The sequence below is a fragment of the Homarus americanus genome, unplaced genomic scaffold, assembly GCF_018991925.1.
Source record: "Homarus americanus isolate GMGI-L3 unplaced genomic scaffold, GMGI_Hamer_2.0 scaffold23598, whole genome shotgun sequence".
In the NCBI taxonomy this organism is placed as follows: Eukaryota; Metazoa; Arthropoda; class Malacostraca; order Decapoda; family Nephropidae; genus Homarus; species Homarus americanus.
This window is the reverse complement of record NW_024731054.1, coordinates 4,241,175-4,269,067: the sequence shown is the minus strand read 5'-3', so window position 1 is coordinate 4,269,067 and position 27,893 is coordinate 4,241,175. Positions and strand designations below refer to the sequence as shown.

General features: G+C 47.6%; 1 protein-coding gene across 1 annotated transcript in view; it reads left to right on the top strand.

Moving 5' to 3' along the window:
- The window catches only part of LOC121867436 (extensin-like), a 43,332-nt gene extending 16,395 nt beyond the window's left edge, over positions 1-26,937 (top strand). The window contains exons 4-5 of the mRNA XM_042367348.1: positions 26,123-26,232; positions 26,796-26,937. Coding sequence (XP_042223282.1) covers positions 26,123-26,232; positions 26,796-26,937 — 252 coding nt within the window. The remainder of the gene's footprint in view (positions 1-26,122; positions 26,233-26,795) is intronic.
- The last annotated feature ends 956 nt before the right edge of the window (positions 26,938-27,893 follow it).

The window sequence follows — 27,893 nt, the reverse complement described above, 5'->3', positions numbered from 1 at the left end:
GTCCCACTCATCCACCTCTCCACTCATCCACCTCTCCCACTCATCCACCTCCCACTCATCCACCTCCCACTCATCCACCTCCCCCACTCATCCACCTCCCACTCATCCACCTCCCACTCATCCACCTCTCCCACTCATCCACCTCTCCCACCATCCACCTCTCCCACTCATCCACCCTCCCACTCTCATCCACCCTCCCACTCATCCACCTCTCCCATTCATCCACCTCCCACCCCTCACTAAGGCTTACACGTTGTACCTCCCATCTACCTGTGTTTTACCCTGGCACACTTCTCACCACCCCCCACACACAGGTAACACTCGAACGTTTGTCTCCGAGGTGTGATAAAGAAGGTCTCGGCCGACTCACCTGACGGGAATACCTTAATCATTTGCTTAATTATCCTGCAAAAGAAACAGCTAGCTCTCTGATTATGTTATTGTGTTCGCCCTTGTTTGCGGGATGATTAATAACAGCAATTGTTGATGTTGTCTCCATTATAACAACCACCACGACCCGGTTATAACGAAGGACTAATTGCTGTGTCACCCGGATTAAACAGGAACGCGCCGTTTCCCCCGGACATAACGAACAGCTGTATAGAGGGGAGGCGGGGGAGGCATGGAGGGAAGGGAGGGTCGGAAGACGAGAGGGGCAGGGGAAGGGAAGGCAGGGCAGGAGGGGGAGGGTAGGGAGTTAGAAGGGAGGAGGAGGTGCAGTTGGAGGTAGGGAAGAGCGGGGCGGAGAGGGGCAAGAAGGAGGAGGGCAGGGGTGAGGGGGAGGATCAGGTGAGGGGATTTCAGGGGTAGGGGGGAGGGGAGTGGTCAGGGTAAGGGGAGGGGAGTGGTCAGGGGTAAGGGGAGGGAGGGTAAGGGGAGGAGTAGGGGGGTAAGGGGGAGGATTGGTCAGGGGAGGAGGGGAGGGAGGGTCAGGATGGGGAGGGAGTGGTCAGGTGAGGAGGAGGGAGGTCAGGGGAGGGGAGGTCAGGGGTGGGGGAGGGATTGGTCAGGGGTGAGGGGGAGGGAGGGATTGGGGGTGAGGGGAGGATTGGTCAGGGGTAAGGGGGAGGGCAGGGTAAGGGGAGGGAGTGGTCAGGGGTAGGGGAGGGATTAATAGGTAAGGAGGGGATTGGTCAGGGGTGAGGGGAGGGAGTGGTCAGGGGAGGAGGGTCAGGGTAAGGGGAGGGAGGTCAGGGGTGAGGAGTGGTCAGGGGTAAGGGGGGAGGGAGGGTCAGGGGTGAGGGGAGGGTAGGGGTGAGGGGAGGAGTGGTCAGGGTAAGGGGGAGGGAGTGGTCAGGGGTAAGGGGAGGGAAGTGGTCAGGTGAGGAGGGAGGGTCAGGGTGAGGGGAGGGAGTGGTCAGGTAAGGGGAGGGGAGTGGTCAGGTAAGGGGAGGGGAGTGGTCAGGGGTGAGGGGAGGGGATTGGTAGGGGTGAGGGGAGGGGAGGTCAGGGGTAAGGGGAGGATTGGTCAGGGGTAAGGGGGGAGGAGTGGTCGGGGTAAGGGGGAGGGAGGGTCAGGGGTGAGGGGAGGGGGAGGGTCAGGGGGAGAGGGAGTGGTCAGGGTGAGGGGAGGGGAGGTCAGGGGTGAGGGGGAGGGTCAGGGTGAGGGGAGAGTCAGGGTAAGGGACATTGTATATTATACTGCATTTTTCCGTCTCTTTTGTTACTTCACCAATGACTGCCCGGGTCGTGGCGTAATGACCGGATGACTGTCACGCCTGTTTAGGTATCATATGGTGGGTGTAATTGGTTGGTTAGTGAGTGAGGGGGGAGTGATTGGACGACTGAAGAGAGAGAGAGAGAGAGAGAGAGAGAGAGAGAGAGAGAGAGAGAGAGAGAAAAAATAAATAAATAAAAATAAATAAAAGATTGAGAATAAAGAGAAGATAGAAAGAGAATGAGACAAAGGCAGAGAGCGAAAAGAGAAAATGAAGCAGAGAGAGAGACCAAAGAGAGAGAGAGAGACCAAAGAGAGAGAGAGACGCCCAAAGAGACAGACAGTCATTCATCTGTGGTCGTGGAAGATCTCTATTTACCTGAGACAAACAATTGAGCTACTGGACGTGTTAATCGGCACCTGACAATAAACACTCCGTCCCGTGAAAAACAACTTTCTACCAGTCAGGGGAACACCAATGATGATGATGATGATGATGATGATGATGATGATGATGATGATGGAAAAGGTCAGGCACTGAGGTAAGGCCAGGCACTGAGGTAAGGCCAGGCACTGAGGAGGAAGGAAGGCACTGAGGTCAGGCAGTGGCCAGGCACTGAGGAAGGCCAGGCACTGAGGTAGGCCAGGCACTGAGGTCAGGCACTGAGGTAAGGCCAGGCACTGGACCCACACACGAGGGGCCAGGCACGGGGGACACTGAGGAGGCCAGGCACTGAGGAGGCCAGGCACTGAGGTAAGGCCAGGCACTGAGGTAAGGCCAGGCACTGAAGCAAGGCCAGGCACTGAGGTAAGGCCAGGCACTGAGGGGCCAGGCACTGGCGAGGTAAGGCCAGGCACTGAGGTAAGGCCAGGCACTGAGGTAAGGATGACACTGAGGCAAGGGCCAGGCACTGAGGTAAGGCCAGGCACTGAGGTAAGGCCAGGCACTGAGGTAAGGCCAGGCACTGAGGTGGCCAGGCACTGAGGGCCAGCACTGAGGTAAGGCCAGGCACTGAGGAAGGCCAGGCACTGAGGCAAGGATGACACTGAGGCCAGGCACTGAGGAAGGCCACACACCACACAGGCACTGAGGGCGGCACGGGGGCCAGGCACTAGGCCAGGCACTGAAGGCCAGGCACGAGGAAGCCAGACGAGGTAAGGCCAGGCACTGAGGCAAGGCCAGGCACTGAGGCAAGGCCAGGCACTGAGGTAAGGCCAGGCACGAGAGGCCAGGCCTGAAAACAGGCAGGCACTAGGAGCCAGGCACTGAGGTAAGGCCAGGCACTGAGGTAAGGTCAGGCACTGAGGTAAGGCCAGGCACTGAGGTAAGGCCAGGCACTGAGGAAGGCCAGGCACTGAGGCAAGGCCAGCACTGAGGTAAGGCCAGGCACTGAGGAAGGAGACACTAGGAAGCTAGGAAGGCCAGGCACTGAGGTGGGCCAGGCACTGAGGCAAGGCCAGGCACTGAGGTAAGGCCAGGCACTGGAGCAGGCCAGGCACTGAGGTAAGGCCAGGCACTGAGGTAAGGCCAGGCACTGAGGTAAGGCCCTGGAGGTAGGATGCACTGAGGTAAGGCCAGGCACTGGGCCAGGCACGAGGTGGGCCAGGCACTGAGGTAAGGCCAGGCACTGGAGGTAAGGTCAGCACTGAGGTAAGGTCAGGCACTGAGGTAAGGCCAGGCACTGAGGTAAGGCCAGCACTGAGGTAAGGCCAGGCACTGAGGTAAGGCCAGGCACTGAGGAGGCGCCGCACTGAGGAAGCAGGCACTGAGGTAAGGCCAGGCACTGAGGTAAGGCCAGGCACTGAGGAGGGCCAGGCACTGAGGTGGGGCCAGGCACTGAGGTAAGGCCAGGCACTGAGGTAAGGCCAGGCACTGAGGTAAGGCCAGGCACTGAGGTGGCCAGGCACTGAGGCAAGGGGCCAGGCACTGAGGCAAGGCCAGGCACTGAGGCAAGGCCAGGCACTGGAGGTAAGGCTGCACTGAGGCAAGGCCAGGCACTGGAGGTAAGGCCAGGCACTGAGGTGGGCCAGGCACGAGGCGTGGCCAGGCACTGAGGTAAGGCCAGGCACTAGAAGGCCAGCACGAGAACACTGAGGTGGACAGGCACTGAGGAGGCCAGCACTGGAGGTAAGGCCAGGCACTGAGGTAAGGCCAGGCACTGAGGCAAGGCCAGGCACTGAGGTAAGGCCAGGCACTGAGGAAGGCCAGGCACTGAGGTAAGGACACAACAGCACGAGTAAGGCCAGGCACTGAGGTAAGGCCAGGCACTGAGGCAAGGCCAGGCACTGAGGTGGCCAGGCACTAGGCACGCACTGGGTAAGGCCAGGCACTGAGGTAAGGCCAGGCACTGGAGTAAGGCCAGGCACTGAGGTAAGCCAGGCACTGAGGTAAGGCCAGGCACTGAGGTAAGGCCAGGCACTGAGGTAAGGCCAGGCACTGAGGAAGGCCAGCACTGCACAAAGCAGGCACAGGTAAGGCCAGGCACTGAGGTAAGGCCAGCACTGAGGTAAGGCCAGGCACTGAGGTAGGCCAGGCACTGAGGTAAGGCCAGGCACTGAGGTAAGGATGACACTGAGGTAAGGCCAGGCACTGAGGAAGCCAACGGCACTGAGGAAGCCAGGCACGAGGTGCCAGGCACTGAGGTAAGGCCAGGCACTGAGGTAAGGCCAGGCACTGAGGTAAGCCAAGAAGGCCAGGCACTGAGGTAAGCCCAGGCACTGAGAAGGCCAGGCACTGAGGTAAGGCCAGGCACTGGAGGTAAGGCCAGGCACTGAGGTAAAGCCAGGCACTGAGGTAAGGCCAGGCACTGAGGCAAGGCCAGGCACTGAGGTAAGGCCAGGCACTGAGGTAAGGCCAAACTGAGTGGCCAGGCACTGAGGTAAGGCCAGGCACTGAGGAGGTGAAGGCCAGGCACTGAGGTAAGGCCAGGCACTGAAAGGCCAGGCACTGAGGTAAGGCCAGGCACTGGGGTAAGGCCAGGCACTGAGGTAAGGCCAGGCACTGAGGTAAGGATGACACTGAGGTAAGGCCAGCACTGAGGTAAGGCCAGGCACTGAGGTAAGGCCAGGCACTGAGGTACTGAGGTAAGGCAGGCACTGAGGTAAGGCCAGGCACTGAGGTAAGGCCAGGCACTGAGGTAAGGCCAGGCACTGAGGTAAGGCCAGGCACTGGAGAAGGCCAGGCACTGAGGTAAGGCCAGGCACGAGGTAAGGCCAGGCACTGGGAAGGGCCAGCACTGAGGTAAGGCCAGGCACTGAGGTAAGGCCAGGCACTGAGGTAAGGCCAGGCACTGAGGTAAGGCCAGGCACTGAGGTAAGGCCAGGCACTGAGGTAAGGCCAGGCACTGAGGTAAGGATGACACTGAGGTAAGGCCAGGCACTGAGGTAAGGCCAGGCACTGAGGTAAGGATGACACTGCACTCGGCCACAAAGCTTCTCTCGTCGTCATGTAATTTGTACATGACAGAAGTTTCTCAAGATAAACCTGTTAATTGACAACAGCTGTTTGTGTACCTGTCGGGGCTAACGATCTACTGTTCTGTTCACAGGTAAGTTAGGACCACATTACTGTACTTCTATCTGTACATGTGCTGTTCTTTCTTATTTTAATGACTTGGCAACAACAATAACAACCACAGTAACAACAATAATAATGACAATAATAATAATATTATTATTATTATTATTATTATTATTATTATTATTATTATTATTATTAATAGTAATCATAATATAAATAGCAATAATAATAGTAATAATAATATTAATAACAATAATAATAATAATCATAATAATAATAACAATGATAATAGTTGTATCTGTAAACAATAAACAATAACTTTCTTACACTATATATAACAATGGACGAGTTGTCAGTTCTTGGTAAACACAAGAAATACACTCTGCCACGTTCGTAGAGTGATACGGTATATATAATTTGTAATAAAAGTTTAAAGTCCTGCTATAATAGTAGAGATAAGTTTATTTCTCTGGAAACAGGACCGCCATTTGCAATGACGTCACCACCTACCCAGCAGACGACGTTCTTCTCTGCAGTCGGTGGTAGTAGTGAGGATGGCCCCTTCACACCCCAAATGCCACGTTCAGGTAAGTTTTACGGGTGTTTTTTTTTTATGGTGTAAGTCATGGACATTTCGTAAGTGAAGAAATCTGCCGTGAAGAGCAGCTTCAAACATAAGTTGGATGGATATATGAGCGATAGGGGTTGGGTGTAAATGGGACTGCCCAATATGGGCCAATAGGCCCGCTGCGGTTTCCTCCATTCTTATGTTCTTGTGGACATAAAAAGCTCCCATGTTCACACAGGCTCAGCTGTCATGTACTCTTACCTGGTAGACGCTCTTTTTTTCAGTGCATTTACAGAGTATATCAGTACTAGATGAAGATACGAGTCAATTTAGAAGTAATGACATTGTCTGGACTTTGTTTTGAGAATGCCTGATGCTAGTTAATATGGCAACATAGTGCTGTTTTTGCTTTGATGATTCACTAATGAACCACTGGGATATATGATCATTAATATTAATTAATGGGTTAAATTTGACTAACTACCATAATTATTTGGATGCTTAGATTCGAGTTAGACTATATTGGGTAAACTTTAAGTTTTGGTCATCCCTGTACTTGGACATGCAGACTTGTTTTTCTGGTGGTTTCCGATGTGTTGTGAACGACTTTGACCTTCATTTCTATCAGAAATCACTAGTTTGAGTTACTACCCCCCCCCTCCTTACCGGTGTATGTTAAGCTAACCTTATAACTTCTAATATTACTCATCATACCCTAACCTAACCTAACCTAACCTAACCTAACCTAAGACCTGTATTTTCTTATGTGATCGAACAATGTTTTGCGACAGAAATCCCGTAGAGATAATGTGTCTTATTGTTTAAAGTATTAATCCCATAGTTAGAATCTTAAGGTCCCCCAGATGACAAAACCAAAATAATACCAATATTGTTTGGAATGTTTATAATATGAAATTTGTAGTAGGGGCAGCTAATATCCATTGAATTAGTTAACGTGCTTAGTAATATTTATATATTCAATATATCATTACTGTGTTGCACAGTAAAGCACACTTAATTATCTAACAATATTTATTTACAGAGCCGATCAGCCGAGAAGGTTGGACAACTATTTCCAGGGTTCATCAAGGCAGATGAAAGAAATTTACCAAAAGTAAACGTCCTTATGATTGTAGAGTATTATCGAGAACTCCGCCATCCAGCTATGACGCACGTTAGATTACATCTGTCATCTGATCACCCCCTGGCCATGGTCGCCCCTCGTCCTTCCACAACATTAAATACAGACATCAGTGACGAAAACTTACATTTTCCAGACATGAAATAGAGAACAGTGATGAAAACTTCCATGTTGGAGTTATCGGTCTTTTGGCACCCAGCAAGTAAATACACACGATGATACTTGAGCAGTAGTAATATATTTTAATCTAAAAATAAGGGATGCCCGTGTATATCAACGTTGTATATGGCCACAAGTCCTGTATTTCTGCTGGTAACAACCACAGCCTGCAGGCTCCCTCTCGGTAGCCAACCTCTGAAGTCACAGCCAATCAAACAGCTTTTAGCAGTTTTAGATACTTTAGCTTTTATTTTTTTAAATTTTTAACCAATTTATTTAAAAATATTACCATAGTGAAATTAAGCGTTTTATTTACCCATTGACCTTCCATGTTACGAAAAAATTCCGACCGACAACTCGTCCATTGCAGACGTGATTCATCATAAATAAAACAATCTGAATATTCTTCTTTACATTCGATAAAAATAGTTTCGGGTGATTTTGCCTTTTAATGGTTCGTTTGTTTACTTTTTTAACTATTTTTCTAAGTGTTGGTAGATACGATATCGCGCGTTGATTGGTTAAATTTTCGTGAGTTTATTGTTTGAACTCGTAATGTCATTGGCCGAGACTCGAAACGTAATTAACTGAAATCGTAATGTCATTGGTTGAATTCGTGGCGTCATTGATTGCACTCTTAATGTCATTGGCTAAAATCATGACGTCATTGATTGAACACGTAACGTCATTGGCTGAATTCTCGTGACGTCATTGTAACCGTATTAGTAACCTAGATTCTTAAGAGATCCGGTTCTCGCGCCCGTAGGTCCGTCCTCTCCTTATATGAGGGACTAAGAGAATTTATATCTCTCAGCCCTTATTTTTATCTCCTGCTGGTGTTAGTGTCTCTCTCTATCAATCTCTCTCACTCTTTAATGCTCTCTCTCTCATCCCAACCTACCACACACACACACACACACACACACACACACACACACACACACACACACACACACACACACTGTATGAGGCCAAACAGGTGAATTAATTAATAACACGACCCACCGGCAGCAAGAAGAGGAGGAGGAAGAAGAGGAAAAGGAAAGAGCAGCAACAAGAAGGAGGAGAAGGAGGAGGAGGAGGAAGAAGAGGAAGAGCAGCAATAAGAATAAGGAGGAAGAAGAGGAAGAGCAGCAACAAGAATAATAAAGGAGGAGGAGGAGGAAGAAGAGGAAGAGCAGCAACAAGAAGAAGGAGGAGGAGGAGGAGAAAGAGGAAGAGCAGCAACAAGGAGGAGGAGGAGGAAGAAGAGGAAGAGCAGCAACAAGAAGGAGGAGGAGGAGAAAGAGGAAGAGCAGCAACAAGAAGAAGGAGGAGAAGGAAGAGGAAGAGCAGCAACAAGAATAATAAGGAGGAGAAGGAGGAGGACCCCCAACACGTCCCTATTGTGGGGTCCCTCCGTCCCGGTCGATAATTCATTAAGGGGGTCCTCCAGCCCTGAGTGTGGGGGACTAGAGTGGGGAGGACGACACACAAAGGAGGAAAGAGAGGGAGGGGGAGAGGGAGGGGGAGAGGGAAGAAGACAGAGAGGGAAAATGGGAGGTGAAAAAATCTGAGAGAGAGAGAGAGAGAGAGAGAGAGATCCACAAGTCATGAATTCACCATAAACCATCCACCCATCCCCTCATCCATTCATCCACTCCACTCATTCCGTCATCCATCCATTCAGTCACCCATCCATAAATACTCATCCCCTCACCCATGTACTAGCTCATTCACTCATCCATCCCCTCACCCACTCATCCATACACACACACACACACGGATAACCATCATTCCCTCACTCCCCAAATCATCAAGAATCACATTGCCTCTGATAGAAAACTCAAATAAAATAACAAAAATAAAGAAAACGGGCGATAACGATGTAGAAAACGGAATAAATAACAGGATTAAAGAAAGTGGGAAATAACGATAGAGAAAACAGATAAACACTTACACACACGTAACGAGAAAAAAATTAATACAAAAAATAAACAAAAGTAATTAATGAAAAAAGTAGCTAAAGTAAGTCAAATTACGAAAGAATATTAAAAGCGTAACTCAATATTGTAAAAAAAAAGTGGCATGCAAAAAAGTAAGTGGTTAAAAAAGTGCTCCCCCAAAAAGTAAACTCAAATATTGGAACAAAGTAACTAAGTATTGCAAAAAATAATAATAATAATAATAATACAAACATCCCTCACGTACGAGCAACATCCATTAGTCAGGTCAGGAAAGGCAGGTGGTGGGTTAAGTGACAGTACGTAGTTCAAAATATCGATCAGCTGACGTCATGCACTGATGATTGACTCTGTTACAACGGGACAAAACGGCAGCGGCAACAGATTGAGTTAACAGATCAAATTGTAATCTGTTATTGGTTGCAAAAGGTTTACTATTACACCTACCACCACCACAACCACTATTATACCTACCACCACCACAACCACTATTATACCTACCACCACCACAACCACTATTATACCTACCACCACCACAACCACTATTATACCTACCACCACCACAACCACTATTATACCTACCACCACCACAAACCACTATTATACCTACCACCACCACAACCACTATTATACCACCACCACCACAAGCACTATTATAATCTACCACCACCACAACCACTATTATACCTACCACTCAATTACAACCAATTATTACACCTACCACCACCACAACCACTATTATATCTACCACCACCATTAGCTACCACTACAATACCTTCACCTCCATCACCACCACCTACCACAACCACCACCACTACACCCTCCAACATCACTAGCCTTCACCACCACTACACCATCACTCATCGCCACCACCACCCCCACCCATTCCACTTACACCACCACCATTACACTAGCCCCCCCCCCAGCCCCCACCACCAGGCCGGCGGGGGCAAGCGTGGGCAGCAGGGGTCCGAGTCATCATTGAGTTCCAAAGCAACATCAATAGTGACAGCGCCTCGTGAATGGCTCGAGAAATTGGTCCGGGTGGTAACAATGGTGGCGGCGGTGGTCATTAGTCAGGGGCCTGCTCTGATTGGTCGAGCTGAGTGCCCTTGTCTGGTCTACCTACACCCCGTCTACTGCCTGTCTGTCTGTTGTATGTCTCTCACCCTCTCCCCAACACACACACACACACGCATACAAGCGACTTTTTTCATTCTTTTTTTCTCCTCTCTCCTGTGTCTTTCTTCCTCCACCCCCCAACACACACAACACATACTGTATATATACAAACCTGCAGGGAAGAAGGGAAGAATAGGGAGGGAGGGAGGGAGAGAGAGGGAAAGAGGGGGGGAGGGAAGGTGAGTGCGAAGGAGGAAAGGAAGGAAGGAAAAAGAGGGAGAGAGAGAGAGAGAGAGAGAGAGAGAGAGAGAGAGAGAGAGAGAGAGAAACTATCCTATCTAGTTTACGAGCGAAGAACTTTTACCCCAACATAAATAAGACTTAACGAGATGAACTTAACAGCGAACAACACAAACACTAAATATAATTCCGTATATGTAAAAACAGTCTTAAGTGATCGAAAAGTTCCTATGCACCTGTGAGAATTTACAGTATAAACATCTCTCGTTATACCTACATTATTATATACATTCTTCCACTTATAATTTATATTGAAATTAGTATCAACTTTCAATATTTACTGTGATCATTTCTTGTATTTATTGTAAGTGTAGAAATAAATATAATGATGTAGATATAACGAGAAATAAATGTATTGGTGATTATTCCAGGTGCACATGGAGTTTTCGATCACACCTTGTAGTAAAATGCAGTGGTACTTACCATCATTGGACAGGAGAGGAGAATGGTGGTGTGGTAGCCAAGTGGTATTGGTTGATTTAGTAGCCACTCTAGTTGTATGTTACTTAAAAGTCATAAGTAAACAAGTTTGGAAAATCACTTTATTTCAACACTTAACACTTATTATTTTCACTAACTTTTTTTCAATAAATTTTTCACTTAACACAAATTAATCATGTACACAATAAGCTTGACGATACATCTTTAGTATAATTTATATCAACATTTTAAAAGCTTAATATGTTTTTGCTAAAGCAGCGATATTTAAACTTGGTCTGTTGCACTATCGCGGAGGTTCACTATAAGTACGTAACAGTAGACAGGAAAACATCACGTGTCATAACATAATTTTCTTTAACCCTCTCAGCTTAATTCGCACACTTAAACTGCTATATCTACGCTTATATATTGCACTATTACCGGTACTTCCTATAGATATCGTTGTCACTTATAAAATACGAAAATCCGATAAAATTCACGAAAAAGATTGCAGATGCGCCGCACGCGTCCGCCCTCAAGCACTACCTGGACCGACTCCTGCAGGTGACGTGAACTATGGAAGACAATCCTCATTCGGTCGTTCCATCTAACAAGCACAAAATATACGATTATCTCTTATTCTACATGTGATTACTCTATGTTTATGTGACTATATATAATTATAGAGTGTATAGTATATGGTAAAGTGGATATAAACCGTCTCTATTGTATACGGGGAAAGATATTAGGTAATTATCAAATGCGGTAAGTGTTCTGTCAGTAAGTATTGTAGACGTGGAAAGTTGGCAGCCCTGATGTATATAATGGTGTTTAATATTCATCTATCTAACTACAACAAATTAAAGTTATATCAATTAATAACTAAAAAAAATATTCGATACCATTTCATGACAATTTTAAAATACGAACCAGATATTAATACTAATGAGTTACTAAAGAATACGATAACATACCACAGGGCTACCAACATTATGGTCGCTAAACAACAGGAGTACCAACATACAATTAATGAATCACAGGGCTACCAACATAAACAAAAGCCATTTAACACGTTCCAAATAGGTTCGTATCTTACATCTTTTTTTTCTTTTTCTTTTTAGATTTTAGTAGTGCAACCTCAAAAATTCGAATTACATGAAGTATACGAATTTTAGAAACAATCAAATTTTAGATGTATGGAAGTGCCAGAGCAAATTGTTGTATCAAAACATGCTACAAAAATGATTTACATATCTAAAAACGGTCAATAAGCAATAGGTATAATAAATTAAAAGTGGTTTCCATGTAATCCTACCAGTCTCCAGTACAGTCTCCAAATATTGTACCGTACAACACTCTGTCTCTGGATACAATGCGTGACCTAGCATGTCTTGGAACCAGGATGCGCTTGTTGTGCTCAGCATTATGACATCATTTGAAAGCTTGAATTATTATGGCGATATTTTCAAATTTGAAACCTAAAATTTTGACATTTATTTTTAATCAGATGCTATTCGAATTTTAGATATATCCAAATGTTTGCGATTCGAATTTTAGAGGTTTCACTTCAGTTAAATGGGGTAATTTTTATAGCCAAACCCTTGTACATTAGTTCTTGTACACTGTTTATTTTACACGTGCTCTTGTACACTACCCTTGTACACTATTCTTGTACACTAACTCTTGCACACTAGCCCTTGTATAATAACTCCTGTACACTAGCCCTTGTACAACTCTTGTACACTAACCAATGTACACTAGTTCTTGTACAACTCTTGTACACTAACCATTGTACACTAACTCTTATACAACTATTGTACACTAACCAATGTACACTAGTTCTTGTACAACTCTTGTACACTAACCATTGTACACTAACTCTTATACAACTCTTGTACACTAACCAATGTACACTAGCTCTTGTACAATTCTTGTACACTAACCATTGTACACTAACTCTTGTACAACACTTGTACACTAACCAGTGTACACTAACTCTTGTACAACTCTTCTACACTAACCAATGTACACTATCTTTTGTACACTAACCATTGTACACTAACTCTTGTACTCTAACCATTGTACACTCTGTCTTGTACAACTCTTGTACACTAACCATTGTACACTAACTCTTGTGCACTAACCATTGTACACTCTGTCTTGTACAACCCTTGTACATTAACCATTGTACACTAACTCTTGTACATCTCTTGTACACTTTGTCATGTACAACTCTTGTACACAAACCAATGTACACTATCTCATGTACAACTCTTGTACACTAACCAATGTACACTAACTCTTGTATAACTCTTGTACACTAACCATTGTACACTAACTCTTGTACACTAACTAATGTACACTAACTCTTGTACACTAACCATTGTACACTCTTGTACACTAACCATTGTACACTCTATCTTGTACAACTCTTGTACACTACCCATTGTACACTAACTCTTGGACACTAACCATCGTACAACTCTTGTACACTAACCATTGTACACTGTCTTGTACAACTCTTGTACACTAACCAATGTACACTAACTTTGGTACAACTCTTGTACACTTACCATTGTACACTAACTCTTGTACAACTCTTGTACACTAACCATTGTACACACTGTCTTGTACAACTCTTGTACACTAACTCTTGTACACTAACCACTGTACACTAACTCTTGTACACTAACCATTGTATACTCTGTCTTATACAACTCTTGTACACTAACCAATGTACACTAACTCTTGTACAACTCTTGTACACTAACCATTGTACACTAACTCTTGTACAACTTTTCTACACTAACCATTGTACACTCTGTCTTGTACAACTCTTGTACACTAACCAATGTACACGAACTCTTGTACAATAACCAATGTACACGAACTCTTGTACATCTCTTGTACACTAACCATTGTACACTAGCTCTTGTACAACTCTTGTACACTAACCATTGTACACTAACTCTTGTACAACTCTTGTACACTACCCATTGTACACTAACTCTTGTACACTAAGCATTGTACAACTCTTGTACACTTACCATTGTACACTAACTCATGTACAGCTCTTGTACACTAACTATTGTACAATAGCTCTTGTACAACTCTTGTACACTAACCATTGTACACTAACTCTTGTACAACTCTTGTACACGAACCAATGTACACGAACTCTTGCACAACTCTTGTACACTGACCATTGTACATTAACTCTTGTACAACTCTTGTACACTGACCATTGTACATTAACTCTTGTACAACCCTTGTACACTAACCAATGAACACTAGCTCTTGTACAACTCTTGTACACTAACCATTGTACATTAACTCTTGTACAACTCTTGTACACTAACCATTGTACACTAGCTCTTGTACAACTCTTGTGGTTGTATAACTTCCTTCTCAAGAGAGAAGGAAACTCCCTTGACTGAAGCACCACTAAAAGATCGTAAGAATATATGAATGAAGGAAACTGCAGCGGGCCTATTGACCGATACTGGGCAGTCCCGTTTATACCCAATCCCTATTGCTCATATAAGCATCCAACCTATGTTTGAAGCTATCCAGCGTAATCGAGTTAATGATGATATTTGGTAACTTGTTCCATTCATCCACTACTCTGTTTCCAAACCAGTGTTTACCTATTTCACGTAGAAATCTAAATTTGTCTAATTTAAAACCATTGTTACGAGTTCGCTCCTGGTTGGATTGTTTGAGTACCTTTGTAATGACCCCTTTGTTTAACCCTGACTTCCATTTATACACCTCTATCATGTCGCCCCTCGCTCTACGTCTCTCAAGGGAGTGCAAATTAAGATGCTTTAACCTGTCTCTGTATTCAAGGTTCCTAATGTCCGGGAGTAGTCTTGTCATTCTCCTCTGGATTCTTTCCAAGGATTCTATATCCATTCTGTAATACGGTGACCAGAACTGAACTGCGTAATCCAGGTGAGGTCTCACAAGCACTTGATATAATTTTAAGATGACCTCGCTAGTCTTGTAACTAACACTCCTTTGTATGAACCCAAGTACTTTATTAGCCTTGTTATGAGCAAAAACACATTGTTTACTTGGCTTAAGATTCCTACTTATCATTACTCCTAAATCTCTCGCAGTCGGATTCCACAATGGCATCGTTGTTCATCTGGTAACTGGTTTCCCTGTTTACATCTCCTATACTGAGTACTTTATATTTGTCCACATTGAAGTTCATCTGCCATTTTTCCTACCATTCGAAAAATTTGTTTAGATCTTCCTATAGTTTTACAGAGTCCACGTCAGATTTCATTACAAGTCCTATTTTAGTGTCATCAGCAAATTTACTTATGTTGCTGTCTATGCCGATATCTATGTCGTTTATGTATATAATAAATAATAATGGTCCAAGTACTGAGCCTTGGGGAACTCCACTAGTGACGTTGCTCCAATGAGGTTTAGTGCCGTTTATGCTCACTCGCTGTTTCCTGTCCGGTAACCACGCCCTAATCCATTTAAGGATATTACCTTTGATGCCATGCGCTTCTACCTTTCTAATTGTCTTTCGTGGGGGACTCTGTCGAAGGCTTTGCTAAAGTCGAGATATACCACATCATAATTGTGCCCCTCGTCCACCAATTCGAAAACTGATGAAAAGAATGTTAATAGATTAGTTAGACATGAACGCTCGCTTGTGAAGCCATATTGGGAATCATTGATCAACTTGTGCTTCTCCAGGTGGTTTCGAATAGAGTTTGAAATGGTTGTTTCTAGTAATTTGCCTACTATTGATGTTAGACTGATTGGGCGGTAGTTAGAGGATAGTGCTGGTGCTCTATCCCCCTTCTTGAAAATCGGTATTACATTCACTATCCTCCAGGATTCTGGTACTACACCTGTTTTTAATGACATGTTAAACAACTTTGCTAAGGGCATACTAAGCTCTTCCTTACATTCCTTTAATACTCTGGCAAACATCTCATCGGGACCAGGTGACTTATTAGGCTTCAGTTTGTCTATTTGCTTATTAATTTCGTTACTAGTCACTACTATCTCGCTTAATTTGTTTTCTTCACTATCTCTGAATAGAATCGGTGCCTTGGGTATCATGTTTAAATTTTTGGTGGTGAAAACTGTTGAAGAATATTTATTCAGATTATTGCTCATTTCTCCATCTTTATCAGTTAGCTCGCCGGTATCTGAACGTATTGGTCCAATCTTATCTCGTGTTTTAGTTTGATACATTTGGTAGAATCCTTTGGGGTTTGTCTTCGCCTCCCTTGCTATCTTCAGTTCATTATTCCTCTTTGCTTTTCTTATCTCGGTCTTATCCCTACCGGCCAATACCTTATAATACTCCCGGAGGTAAATTTCTCCACAGTTTATCCTTCTACCTATAGCCTTCCTTTGGCCAATAATGTTCTTTAAATAATTATTTATCCATTTAGGGTCATTGTTGTCTGATCTAAGTTTTTTTTATGGTATGTTCTGCCTTTGTGCATTAAGTAACTCATTGTTTAAATTGTCGTGGAACTTGACAATCTCAGATCTCGTTATCAGGTCGGTGTCATCTGTCAGATTTACGCCCAAGCGCGACACCCCCTCTCTCAGCTGCCTCTTTAAACTATCAAAGTTTGCCCATCTGAAATCTGGGACTTTAATGGAATTTTCCTTACGTCTCACCTGAAAATCTAACTGGAATCTAATTTCTTTGTGATCGCTGTTTGCAAGTTCGTTCCCTACCTCGACATTGCTAATGAGGTTTTCTCTGTTCGACAGAACTAAATTGAGTATATTATTACCCCGGGTGGGTTCGGTTATATATTGACTTAGGAAATAGTCCTGGATCGTTTCGAGGAAATCCTCTGATACTGTACTGTATTTCTCTGGGCTGTAAGCTGTGGTCTGATGAACAATCATTACATATTATTTTTATTTTATTTTAGTTTGATTTTGTTTGTTTTCAATAAAGACAAATGTTACAGTACAGTACAGTACAGTACAGTACAGTACAGTACAGTACAGTATAGTATAGTATAGTATAGTATAGTATAGTATAGTATAGTATAGTATAGTATAATACAGTACAGTACAGTACAGGACAGTACAGTACAGTACAGTCCAGTACAGTACAGTACAGTATCTATTGTTTAGTGTTTTACTGTATTGTCAGCCATCAATTTAATTTACCTTAACAGGGCTGTGGTTTAAAACTACTGAAGTAATTCTTCCTGTCAAATTGTAATTCTTGGCCAAATTAAAGTAAATTTAAATACAATTTAGTGTTTTGTCCTTATCCGCCTTACCTACAGTATTGTACAGTTTAAGGGATTAATATATATTGCTGTTTATTCATGGTTTATCTAATGTATTTCATTTTTATGTATTGTAGTTTATAAATTTATTACATTTATGTATGATGTTTATGACACGTTTTAAAACAGTGTTTTATCATTAGTTATTTATGACACTTTTTTTCAACCCTGATTACGGTAATGTACAAGTTTTGGTTAGGTGAAGTTTGGTTAGATTCGAACATTTCCTCGAAAAAATATTTAATGTAACCTAACCTAACAAACACTGGTAGACCCAAACTCCACCAGATCAACAACCCAAACAGTGAAATATAACAGAGGGGAAAATTCCCAGGAAATTATCAGCGTGGGTCACAGGAGACACCGAGCAGTGACACTCGTGCAAACTATTACAGAACCTCCATAAACTACCAAACACATCTGCCTCATCTTGGATCTTTCCTATATCATATACTGGGGAATTGGAAATAACATAACATCTATCTATTACAAACAAAAGTGCGTTATTAATTATAATTGAAGCTACAAGAGGATGATTACAGGTATGCAATGCTTGATAAATTTTGAGAAGCGCAATGGATACACGAAAGATCTTCGGAGTTGAAAGTAAACACCACAGTGGTACAAGAATGTCTTTTAAAAATATGTACAGCCTCCCACACTTTCACCTGCTACAGTCAGCATTGTCAATCATCATCTCAGAAAGTTGTGAATCACGGGAGTATGAACCCACATCTAAAACATTCAATCGTGACGTGTAGTGGGGGACCGAGGGCCGGTGTGAGAGGAGGGTGACGGGCTGGAGGGGTGAAGACGGTAAGAGTGGAGATGGGCTAGAGTAACTGTGCGGCTAGTAAGACTGGTTTTTCTATTACTTCGAAGCATATGATAAGTTAACCTGTCGCTTAATACCATGATTCACTCATACTGGCTGTGAGCTAATATTTACTAATTCTTGCTTTATGCAACTACTGTCACCAGAACAGATCCTCACACAAATCATATTCACACCATACTCATGATAATGACCAACAATATTCACAATTTCTGTAATGCTTGTTATGTTGTCTGTGTCACCTTCGGTGACCGGATTAAACCCCAACGGACAAAACCCCAGTCTCATATATAAAATATAAAATAAAACACTTTTATGTTTAGGTTAGGTTTGGTTAGGTTTGGTTAGGTTTGGTTAGGTTTGGTTAGGTTAGGTTAGATTAGTGTTGATAAATGACAACCCCGTTGGGGTTTTGTCATGGAACCGTCACCTTCACCTGCCCTAATTACAGGGAAAATAGAAATTAATCCACCGCTCTGGGCGTCAGGAGCCACGTAGCACTGCTATGACAAGGGAGAACACTACCTCTCCCACCTGGGGCTGTATTATTACACTATATTAATATTACATTACTTATAGCTGTAATCAAATGTTTCTGTTACTCAATGTATGATAAAAGTCAATCCATCGGAAAAGAAAAAATATACTGCATGCCCCTCGGGCTTACGAATTTCAGATACCACATTATTATCTTTATTATGTATTAATAGTTTGCTTAATAAATACTGAGTTGTAGCTGGAGACGTTTTACCTTACCCCTCTCCCATCCCTGTTGCCACCTTCCACTCCTACCCCCCTCACACACCCCCCTCCCCCTTATTAACCCGTCACCTTCCTCTCACACAGGCCCCCAGTCCCCCACTCCACATCACGAGTGAATGCCTTGGATGTGGGGTCATACTCCCGTGGTTCACAACTCTCGGAGACTAGGATTAACAATGTTGACTGTAGCAGGTGAAAGTGTGGTAATTAAGACATTTAAATATTTTTTCTCTGTTTTCTCATCTTAAATTACATATATTGTATTTCAAAGACTATACGAGTTAACTAGTTGAAACATTCGGGATAAGTCTTCTGGTGTCTACCAACACACGAAGACTTATCCCGAATGTTCCAGTAACCTTCGTCCGATTACTGAAGTTACCCGAACCGAATCACGTATGTTTAGTATTAAAAAATGGAATGCGACACAAGGGAGCGCTTTATGGAGACTAATAAGTATCCCGAATGTTAAAAAAAATGGCCGTGAGAATCCACACATGGACACCTGCCCGGCCACCTTGAGTCACAGCAGAAGACTTGTGTAGCCTACTGACTTAAGTACACGATGATAATCCACCTCAGCTCGATTATCATTGTGTGGCTCCCAATCATAATTTGCCTTAAGGAGATATTTTTTTTATTGTCTTCATAAAACTTCGGTAAAATACTGTGTTAAGGTTCTATAATTTTGGCGTCTTATTGAGCTAAATTACCGTAATTGTGTATTGTGTAAGTTATATGTGTATTGTGTACTGGATATGTGTAATCATTGTATTTTTCGAGAATTTATTTAATTTTAACCTAAAGACTTAATAAATAATAGATAAAGGATTAACACACACACACACACACACACACACACACACACACACACACACACACACACCTTACTGTAAGTGTCCAGTCTCGGGGAGATCTAACACTCGGGTGAGGTGAGTGCATTAGCATACTGTTGTTCAGGTATTGTTTCACAGCGTCTAGGGTGATCAGTCATGGCTGCCTCTCCACCACCACCACCACACTACATACGCCACCAACCTGCCAGCCAGTGATCTCTTCTTCTGTGAACTTGAGAACCACGGATCGATAACTTTTGTTTTCTTTTGGTCTTTAATCTCAAGAACAAAATAACAGACTTGTTTTTCTTCTGAATATATTGTGGATCTTTAGTCCCTTGAGTACGATGATATTACCACTTGAGTACAATGATATAACCCCTTGAGTACAATGACATAACCCTTTCACTACAATGACTTAACCCCTTAAGTACGATGACTTAACCCCTTGAGTACGATGATTTAACCCCTTGACTACGATGAATTAAATCCCTTGAGTACAATGACATAACCCCTTGAGTACGATGACTTAACCCTTTGATTACAATGGTTTAACCCCTTTATTACGATGACTTAACCCACTTGAGCACGATGACATAATCCCTTGAGTACGATCTAATAACACCTGAGTACATTATCAATCCTATTCAATTAATGGATCATCGTACTGAAAGATTCAAATATCGTACTCAAGGGGTTAAATCATCTATTCAAATGGTTTAAGTCATCGTACTCAAGGGGGTTAAATCTTGTGAACTTAGATAAGGGATTAAGAGGTCTTTTATTCTATTCACCTCTCTTTCTCTCTCTCTCTCTCTCTCTCTCTCTCTCTCTCTCTCTCTCTCTTCTCTCTCTCCTGTATACAGTCACACCTTCCCTATGTTTAATTGACAGCAAATTGTACACTGAGAGGCCCAGGATATAGATAATAGTGGCGAGGGTGTCTTAGCTGGTGTACTGGGGTGTATGTCTGTGTACCATTGTAATGGCCCCTGTCTCATCAACAGAAGTATTATATAGATGGGTTCTTTACATTTGATTTATATTCAAAGACATCCCCTGTAACTTTCCACTGGCTATGAGTTGTCATATCCAGATCATGTGAGCGGTAGCTTCCTTAAGGGGTGCGGCTCATTTGACGGTATGTCAGCACATGTGTCAGCTAGCATAAGCCGGCGCCCTTGTCAGTCTCACTCACAAACTTACATCGAACGGACGTTGATTCACGGCCTATATACATAGCCGCCGTCCTTTCTCTTCACGCTCATAAATAGTGGAAGTTACGGTTAATCTACACTCAGGAATTATACAAACAATACTTTTTAATAAAGAAGAAAACTTCAATTGGGTTTCGTTACTAAAGCCCAATATAATATAAATGTACCAACCTGGTTAACTTGGAATTAACCAGCCGGTTCACCATCCAAGGTGTAACGTGGAGGTGTAGTACACAGCCAGCGGGGCCTGACGGTGGTGGTGTAGTACACAGCCAGCGGGGCCTGACGGTGGTGGTGTAGTACACAGCCAGCGGGGCCTGACGGTGGTGGTGCACACAGCCAGCGGGGCCTGACGGTGGTGGTGTAGCACACACAGCGGGCCTGACGGTGGTGGTGTAGTACACACAGCGGCCTGACGGTGGAGGTGTAGCACACAGCCAGCGGCCTGACGGTGGTGGTGTAGTACACAGACAGCGGGGCCTGACGGTGGTGGTGTAGTACACAGCTGGGCGGGCCTGACGGTGGTGGTGTAGCACAGCACAGCGGGGCCTGACGGTGGTGGTGTAGCACACAGCCAGCGGGCCTGACGGTGGTGGTGGTGTAGCACACAGCCAGCGGGGCCTGACGGTGGTGGTGTAGTACACACAGCGGGGCCTGACGGTGGTGTACACAGCCAGCGGCCTGACGGTGGTGGTGTAGCACACAGCCAGCGGGCCTGACGGTGGAGGTGTAGTACACAGCCAGCGGGCCTGACGGTGGTGGTGTGGCACACAGACAGCGGGGCCTGACGGTGGTGGTGTAGTACAAGCCAGGGGCCTGACGGTGGAGGTGTAGTACACAGCGGGGCCTGACGGTGGTGGTGTAGCACACAGCCAGCGGGGCCTGACGGTGGTGGTGTAGCACACAGCCAGCGGGCCTGACGGTGGAGGTGTAGCACACAGACAGCGGCCTGACGGTGTGGTGTAGCACACAGCCAGCGGGGCCCTGACGGTGGTGGTGTAGCACACACACAGCGGGGCCTGACGGTGGTGGTGTAGCACACACAGCGGGCCTGACGGTGGTGGTGTACACAGCCAGCGGGGCCTGACGGTGGTGGTGTAGTACACAGCCAGCGGGCCTGACGGTGGTGGTAGCACAAGCCACAGCGGCCTGACGGTGGTGGTGTAGTACAACAGCACAGGGGCCTGACGGTGGTGGTGTAGTACACAGCCAGCGGGCCTGACGGTGGTGGTGGTGTAGTACAGCCAGCGGGCCTGACGGTGGTGGTGTAGCACACAGCAGCGGGGCCTGACGGTGGTGGTGTAGCACACAGCCAGGGGCCTGACGGTGGTGGTGTAGTACACAGCCAGCGGGGCCTGACGGTGGTGGTGTAGTACACAGCCAGCGGGGCCTGACGGTGGTGGTGTAGCACACAGCCAGCGGGCCTGACGGTGGTGGTGTAGTACACACAGCGGGCCTGACGGTGGTGGTGTAGTACACAGCCAGCGGCCTGACGGTGGTGGTGTAGTACACAGCCAGCGGGCCTGACGGTGGTGGTGTAGCACACAGCCAGCGGGGCCTGACGGTGGTGGTGTAGTACACAGCCAGCGGGGCCTGACGGTGGAGGTGTAGTACGCGGGCCTGACGGTGGTGGTGTAGTACACAGCCAGCGGGCCTGACGGTGGTGGTAGTACACAGCCAGCGGCCTGACGGTGGAGGTGTAGTACACAGCGGCCTGACGGTGGTGGTGTAGCACACACAGCGGGCCTGACGGTGGTGGTGTAGTACACACAGCGGGGCCTGACGGTGGTGGTGTAGTACACAGCCAGCGGGCCTGACGGTGGTGGTGTAGTACACACAAAGGGCCTGACGGTGGTGGTGTAGCACACACAGCGGGCCTGACGGTGGTGGTGTAGCACACGCCAGCGGGGCCTGACGGTGGTGGTGTAGTACACACAGCGGGGCCTGACGGTGGTGGTGTAGCACACACAGCGGCCTGACGGTGGTGGTGTAGTACACAGCACAGCGGGGCCCGACGGTGGTGGTGTAGCAGCAGAGCGGGCCTGACGGTGGTGGTGTAGTACACACAGCGGGCCTGACGGTGGTGGTGTAGCACACAGCCAGCGGGCCTGACGGTGGTGGTGTAGTACACACACAGCGGGCCTGACGGTGGTGGTGTAGCACACAGCCAGCGGGCCTGACGGTGGTGGTGTAGCACACACAGCGGGCCTGACGGTGGTGGTGTAGTACACACAGCGGGGCCTGACGGTGGTGGTGTGTAGCACACACAGCGGGGCCTGACGGTGGTGGTGTAGTACACACAGCGGGCCTGACGGTGGTGGTGTAGCCAGCCAGCGGCCTGACGGTGGTGGTGTAGTACACAGCCAGCGGGCCCTGACGGTGGTGGTGTAGCACAGCCAGCGGCCTGACGGTGGTGGTGTAGCACACACAGCGGGGCCTGACGGTGGTGGTGTAGTACACAGCCAGCGGGGCCTGACGGTGGTGGTGTAGTACACACAGCGGGGCCTGACGGTGGTGGTGTAGTACACAGCCAGCGGGGCCTGACGGTGGTGGTGTAGCACACAGCGGCCTGACGGTGGTGGTGGTGTAGTACACAGCACAGCGGGGCCTGACGGTGGTGGTGTAGCACACACAGCGGGCCTGACGGTGGTGGTGTAGTACACAGACAGCGGCCTGACGGTGGTGGTGTAGTACACAGGCCAGGGGCCTGACGGTGGTGGTGTAGTACACACAGCGGCCTGACGGTGGAGTGCACACAGCCAGCGGGGCCTGACGGTGGTGGTGTAGTACACAGCCAGCGGGGCCTGACGGTGGTGGTGTAGCACACAGCCAGCGGGCCTGACGGTGGTGGTGGTGTAGCACACAGCCAGCGGGCCTGACGGTGGTGGTGTAGCACACAGCCAGCGGGCTCTGACGGTGGTGGTGTAGTACACAGCCAGCGGGCCTGACGGTGGTGGTGTAGCACACACAGCGGCCTGACGGTGGTGGTGTAGTACACAGACAGCGGGGCCTGACGTGTGTAGTACACAGCCAGCGGGCCTGACGGTGGTGGTGTAGCACACAGCGGGCCTGACGGTGGTGGTGAGTACACAGCCAGCGGCCTGACGGTGGTGGTGTATACACACAGCGGCCTGACGGTGGTGGTGTAGCACACACAGCGGGCCTGACGGTGGTGGTGTAGCACACACAGCGGGCCTGACGGTGGTGGTGTAGCATACAGCCAGCGGGCCTGACGGTGGTGGTGTAGTACACAGCCAGCGGGCCTGACGGTGGTGGTGTAGCACACAGCCAGCGGGGCCTGAGCGGTGGTGTAGTACACAGACAGCGGGCCTGACGGTGGTGGTGTAGTACACAGCCAGCGGGCCTGACGGTGTGTAGTAACAGCCAGCGGGCCTGACGGTGGTGGTGTAGCACACAGCCAGCGGGCCTGACGGTGGTGGTGTAGACACAGCCAGCGGGGCCTGACGGTGGAGGTAGTACACAGCCAGCGGGGCCTGACGGTGGTGGTAGTACACAGCCAGCGGGGCCTGACGGTGGTGGTGTAGTACACAGCCAGCGGGGCCTGACGGTGGGCGCCGGTCAAAATGTTACCAAATAGAATAATTACCAGGTAGTGAGGAGACACCACATAAAGGTGAAAGGGTGGCGAGGGGGTTAGGAGAAGAAAAAAAAGGAATTTGAGGTGGATAGGAGTTAGGTGAGAAGAGAGGGGAGACGGATGTATGAGGGAGAGAAGAGGAGGAGAGGGGTTGATGGATGATGGGGAAATATGGAAAAGGGAAGGCGGAGCTAGCGGATGTATGGGAGGGAGGGAGAAGGTGGCAGACATATGGGAGGGAAGTAGGAAGAGGGAAGGAGGGGAAGTGGGAGGGAGGGAGGATGGGAGGTAAGGGAAAGGAAAGGGTTGATTAAGACAGGAGGAGAAGGTTGAGGGAGAGCAGGAAAGGAGAGAAGTGTAGGAGTGATAGAGGGAGAGAGGGAGGGAGGAGGGAGGGAGGAGGGATGGAGGAGGGATGGAGGGAGGGAAGGAGGTGATGGACGTATGGGAGGAAAGTAGAAGAAGGGAGATGATTTGGTGACAGGTAAGGAAAAGGGGGAAGGGAGGGGTGGGGAGGGATGGTAGTCGGTAAAAGGGGGTGACCGAGGTATGGGGAGAGGAAGGAAAGGGAAATAGGGGAGGGAGGTGGAAGAGAGGGGAGATGACTTAGAGGGAAAGAGGGGGAACTAAATGAGAGAGAAGAGGGAGGGGGGTGAAGGAGCGAGAGGGAACTGGAGGTGAGAGCCGGGGTGAGGGGGGTGACGGAGGTAGGAGTGAGAGGAAGGTCGTAAATCAGAGCCTAATGAGTAGTTATCACCCAGGTTAATCTCGGGGCCAGCCTGAGCAGTCTCTCTTACCTACACTCAGTCCAGGCTCAGGCTATCCTTGAGGTGGCCTAAGACTGTTTTTATTCCACGCTCAGGCTGACTTTATTTTGGTTATTTTTCCACGCCTTAATCTAGTAGCTACTAAAGAGCCAAACGATGCCAGGTCAATGGTGTATTGTCTACGATACCTGACCTACATTAACTAACCTACAATACCTGACCTACGATACCTGACCTACGATACCTGTCCTACGATACCTTATCTACGATACCTGTCATACGATACCTAACAGGAAGAAGAGGTATTCCATTCATAATAGGCCAGCAGGTGTCTTAAGTACCGTGTGGGTCAGCGGTAGCGAGCATGTCTACACCACACTAGGAGGCCCCAGGTTCAGTTTCCAGCCATCCTAAGAAAATCTCCCCACGGAATCATCTCACCCACACTATCCTCACCCTAGTTGTCTCACCTTCCCATACTGTCCTCACCCCAGTCACTTCACCACCCCATACTATCATCACCCCAGTCGCCTCACATCCCCAAAATGCTTGAAAAAAAAATGTGTTCTCTTTCCCACCTAAAAATTACCTCATTAAACGAGACCTATTTACTTCCTGCCCTAAGAGTGACGACATTCCAAGAGTAGAGACGGGGTGGTGTATAGGGTGGGTGGGGAGGGAGGGGAGTTTCTCTGTCTCTCGGTCTATCTCTCTGTCTGTATGTTTAAATCTCTGACCGCTCTTCTTCTTTCTTTGATTTTTCGTCTAGATTTTTTGCTCTCTCTCTCTCTCTCTCTCTCTCTATTTTTTCCGTCTCTCACTGTCTTTCTGAATTTTTTAAGACGGTCACTAATTCGTATTCTAAGCGACCATCAACCTCCTCACAGCCGCCAAGAATTCCACGCGAGCTGCAGGTAGTCCCAGATGGTGACAGATAACACGAGATACCGGGTGTGAACGACGGCTCCCTGCTGACTACAGTGTGAACGACGGCTCCCTGCTGACTACGGTGTGAACGACGGCCCTGCTGACTACGGTGAACGACGGCTCCCTGCTGACTACAGTGTGAACGAGCCCCTGCTGACTACAGTGTGAACGACGGCTCCTGCTGACTACAGTGTGAACGACCCGCTACGACGACGGCTCCCTGCTGACTACAGTGTGAACGACGGCCCCTGCTGACTACAGTGTGAACGACGGCTCCCTGCTGACTACGGTGTGAACGACGGCTCCCTGCTGACTACGGTGTGAACGACGGCTCCCTGCTGACTACAGTGTGAACGACGGCTCCCGCTGACTACGGTGAACGACGGCTCCCTGCTGACTACGGTGTGAACGACGGCTCCCTGCTGATCGGGTGAACGACGGCCCCTGCTGACTACAGTGTGAACGACGGCTCCCTGCTGACTACAGTGTGAACGACGGCCCTGCTGACTATGGTGAACGATCCCGCTGACTACAGTGTGAACGACGGCCCTGCTGACTGGTGAACGACGGCTCCCTGCTGACTACGGTGTGAACGACGGCTCCCTGCTGACTACGGTGTGAACGACGGCTCCTGCTGACTACGGTGTGAACGACGGCTCCCGCTGACAACGGTATGAACGACGGCCCCTGCTGACTACGGTGAACGACGGCTCCCTGCTGACTACAGTGTGAACGACGGCCTCGCTGACTACGGTGTGAACGACGGCTCCCTGCTGACTACGGTGACGACGGCCCACACCCGCGACTACGTGAACGACGGCCCTGCTGACTACGTGAACGACAGCCTGAACGCCCCTGTGACGGTGTGAACACGGCCCTCTGACTACGTGTGAACGGCTGCCCGCTGACTACGGTGTGAACGACGCTCCCTGCTGACTACAGTGTGAACGACGGCTTCCTGCTGACACGTGTGAACGACGGCTCCCTGCACTACGTGTGAACGACGGCTCCCTGCTGACTACGACACACACACACACACACACACACACACACACACACACACACACACACACACACACACACACACACACACACACACACACACACACACACACACACACGGCCAGTGGGGGGAGGTGGGGAGGTGAGGGAGAGGAGAAGGAGGTGAGGTGGGAGAGGAGGAGGTGGGGAGGAGGAGGAAGGATGGAGGTGAGGTGACGGAGCAGGAAAATGAGATGTTATGATGGCAGCGGAGAGAGAGAGGTAAGTATCGTGTGTGTGTGTGTGTGTGTGTCCATCGCCGCCAGGAGCCACCCATCAGAGATAAGTGATCGGCGGGTGGGGAGACACGTCGGTGCCTATCTCTCCATCCTCCCTCCGTCGGGATATCCAGGACCATCTCCCCTAAACGTGGACCTACAGGAGAGGCGAGAACTGAGGAAAAAGTCATTAAACTGTGTCACTTGATTGAGGGAGAGTGTGAGTGTTGTCCTCCCTCTCCCCCAACCTCCCCTCCTCTATACCTCCCCTCTCCTCCCTAACCTCCCTTCTCCTCCCCTTCCTCTCCCCCACCTCTCTTCTCCCCACCTCTCCTCCCCCCACTTCCCTCTCCCTCACTTCCCTCTCTCCCTCCTTAGCTCCCCTCCCCCACCTACCCCTACATCTCCCTCTCACCCCACATCCTCACCTCGTCTTCATCACCTCCACACCTCACACCTCATTACCGTCAGCAGATACCTGTCCTATTAAACTTCTGTATATTTTGCATCTCTATCTATCTATCTATCTGTCTATCTCTGTCTGTCTGTCTGTCTCTGTGCTGTAT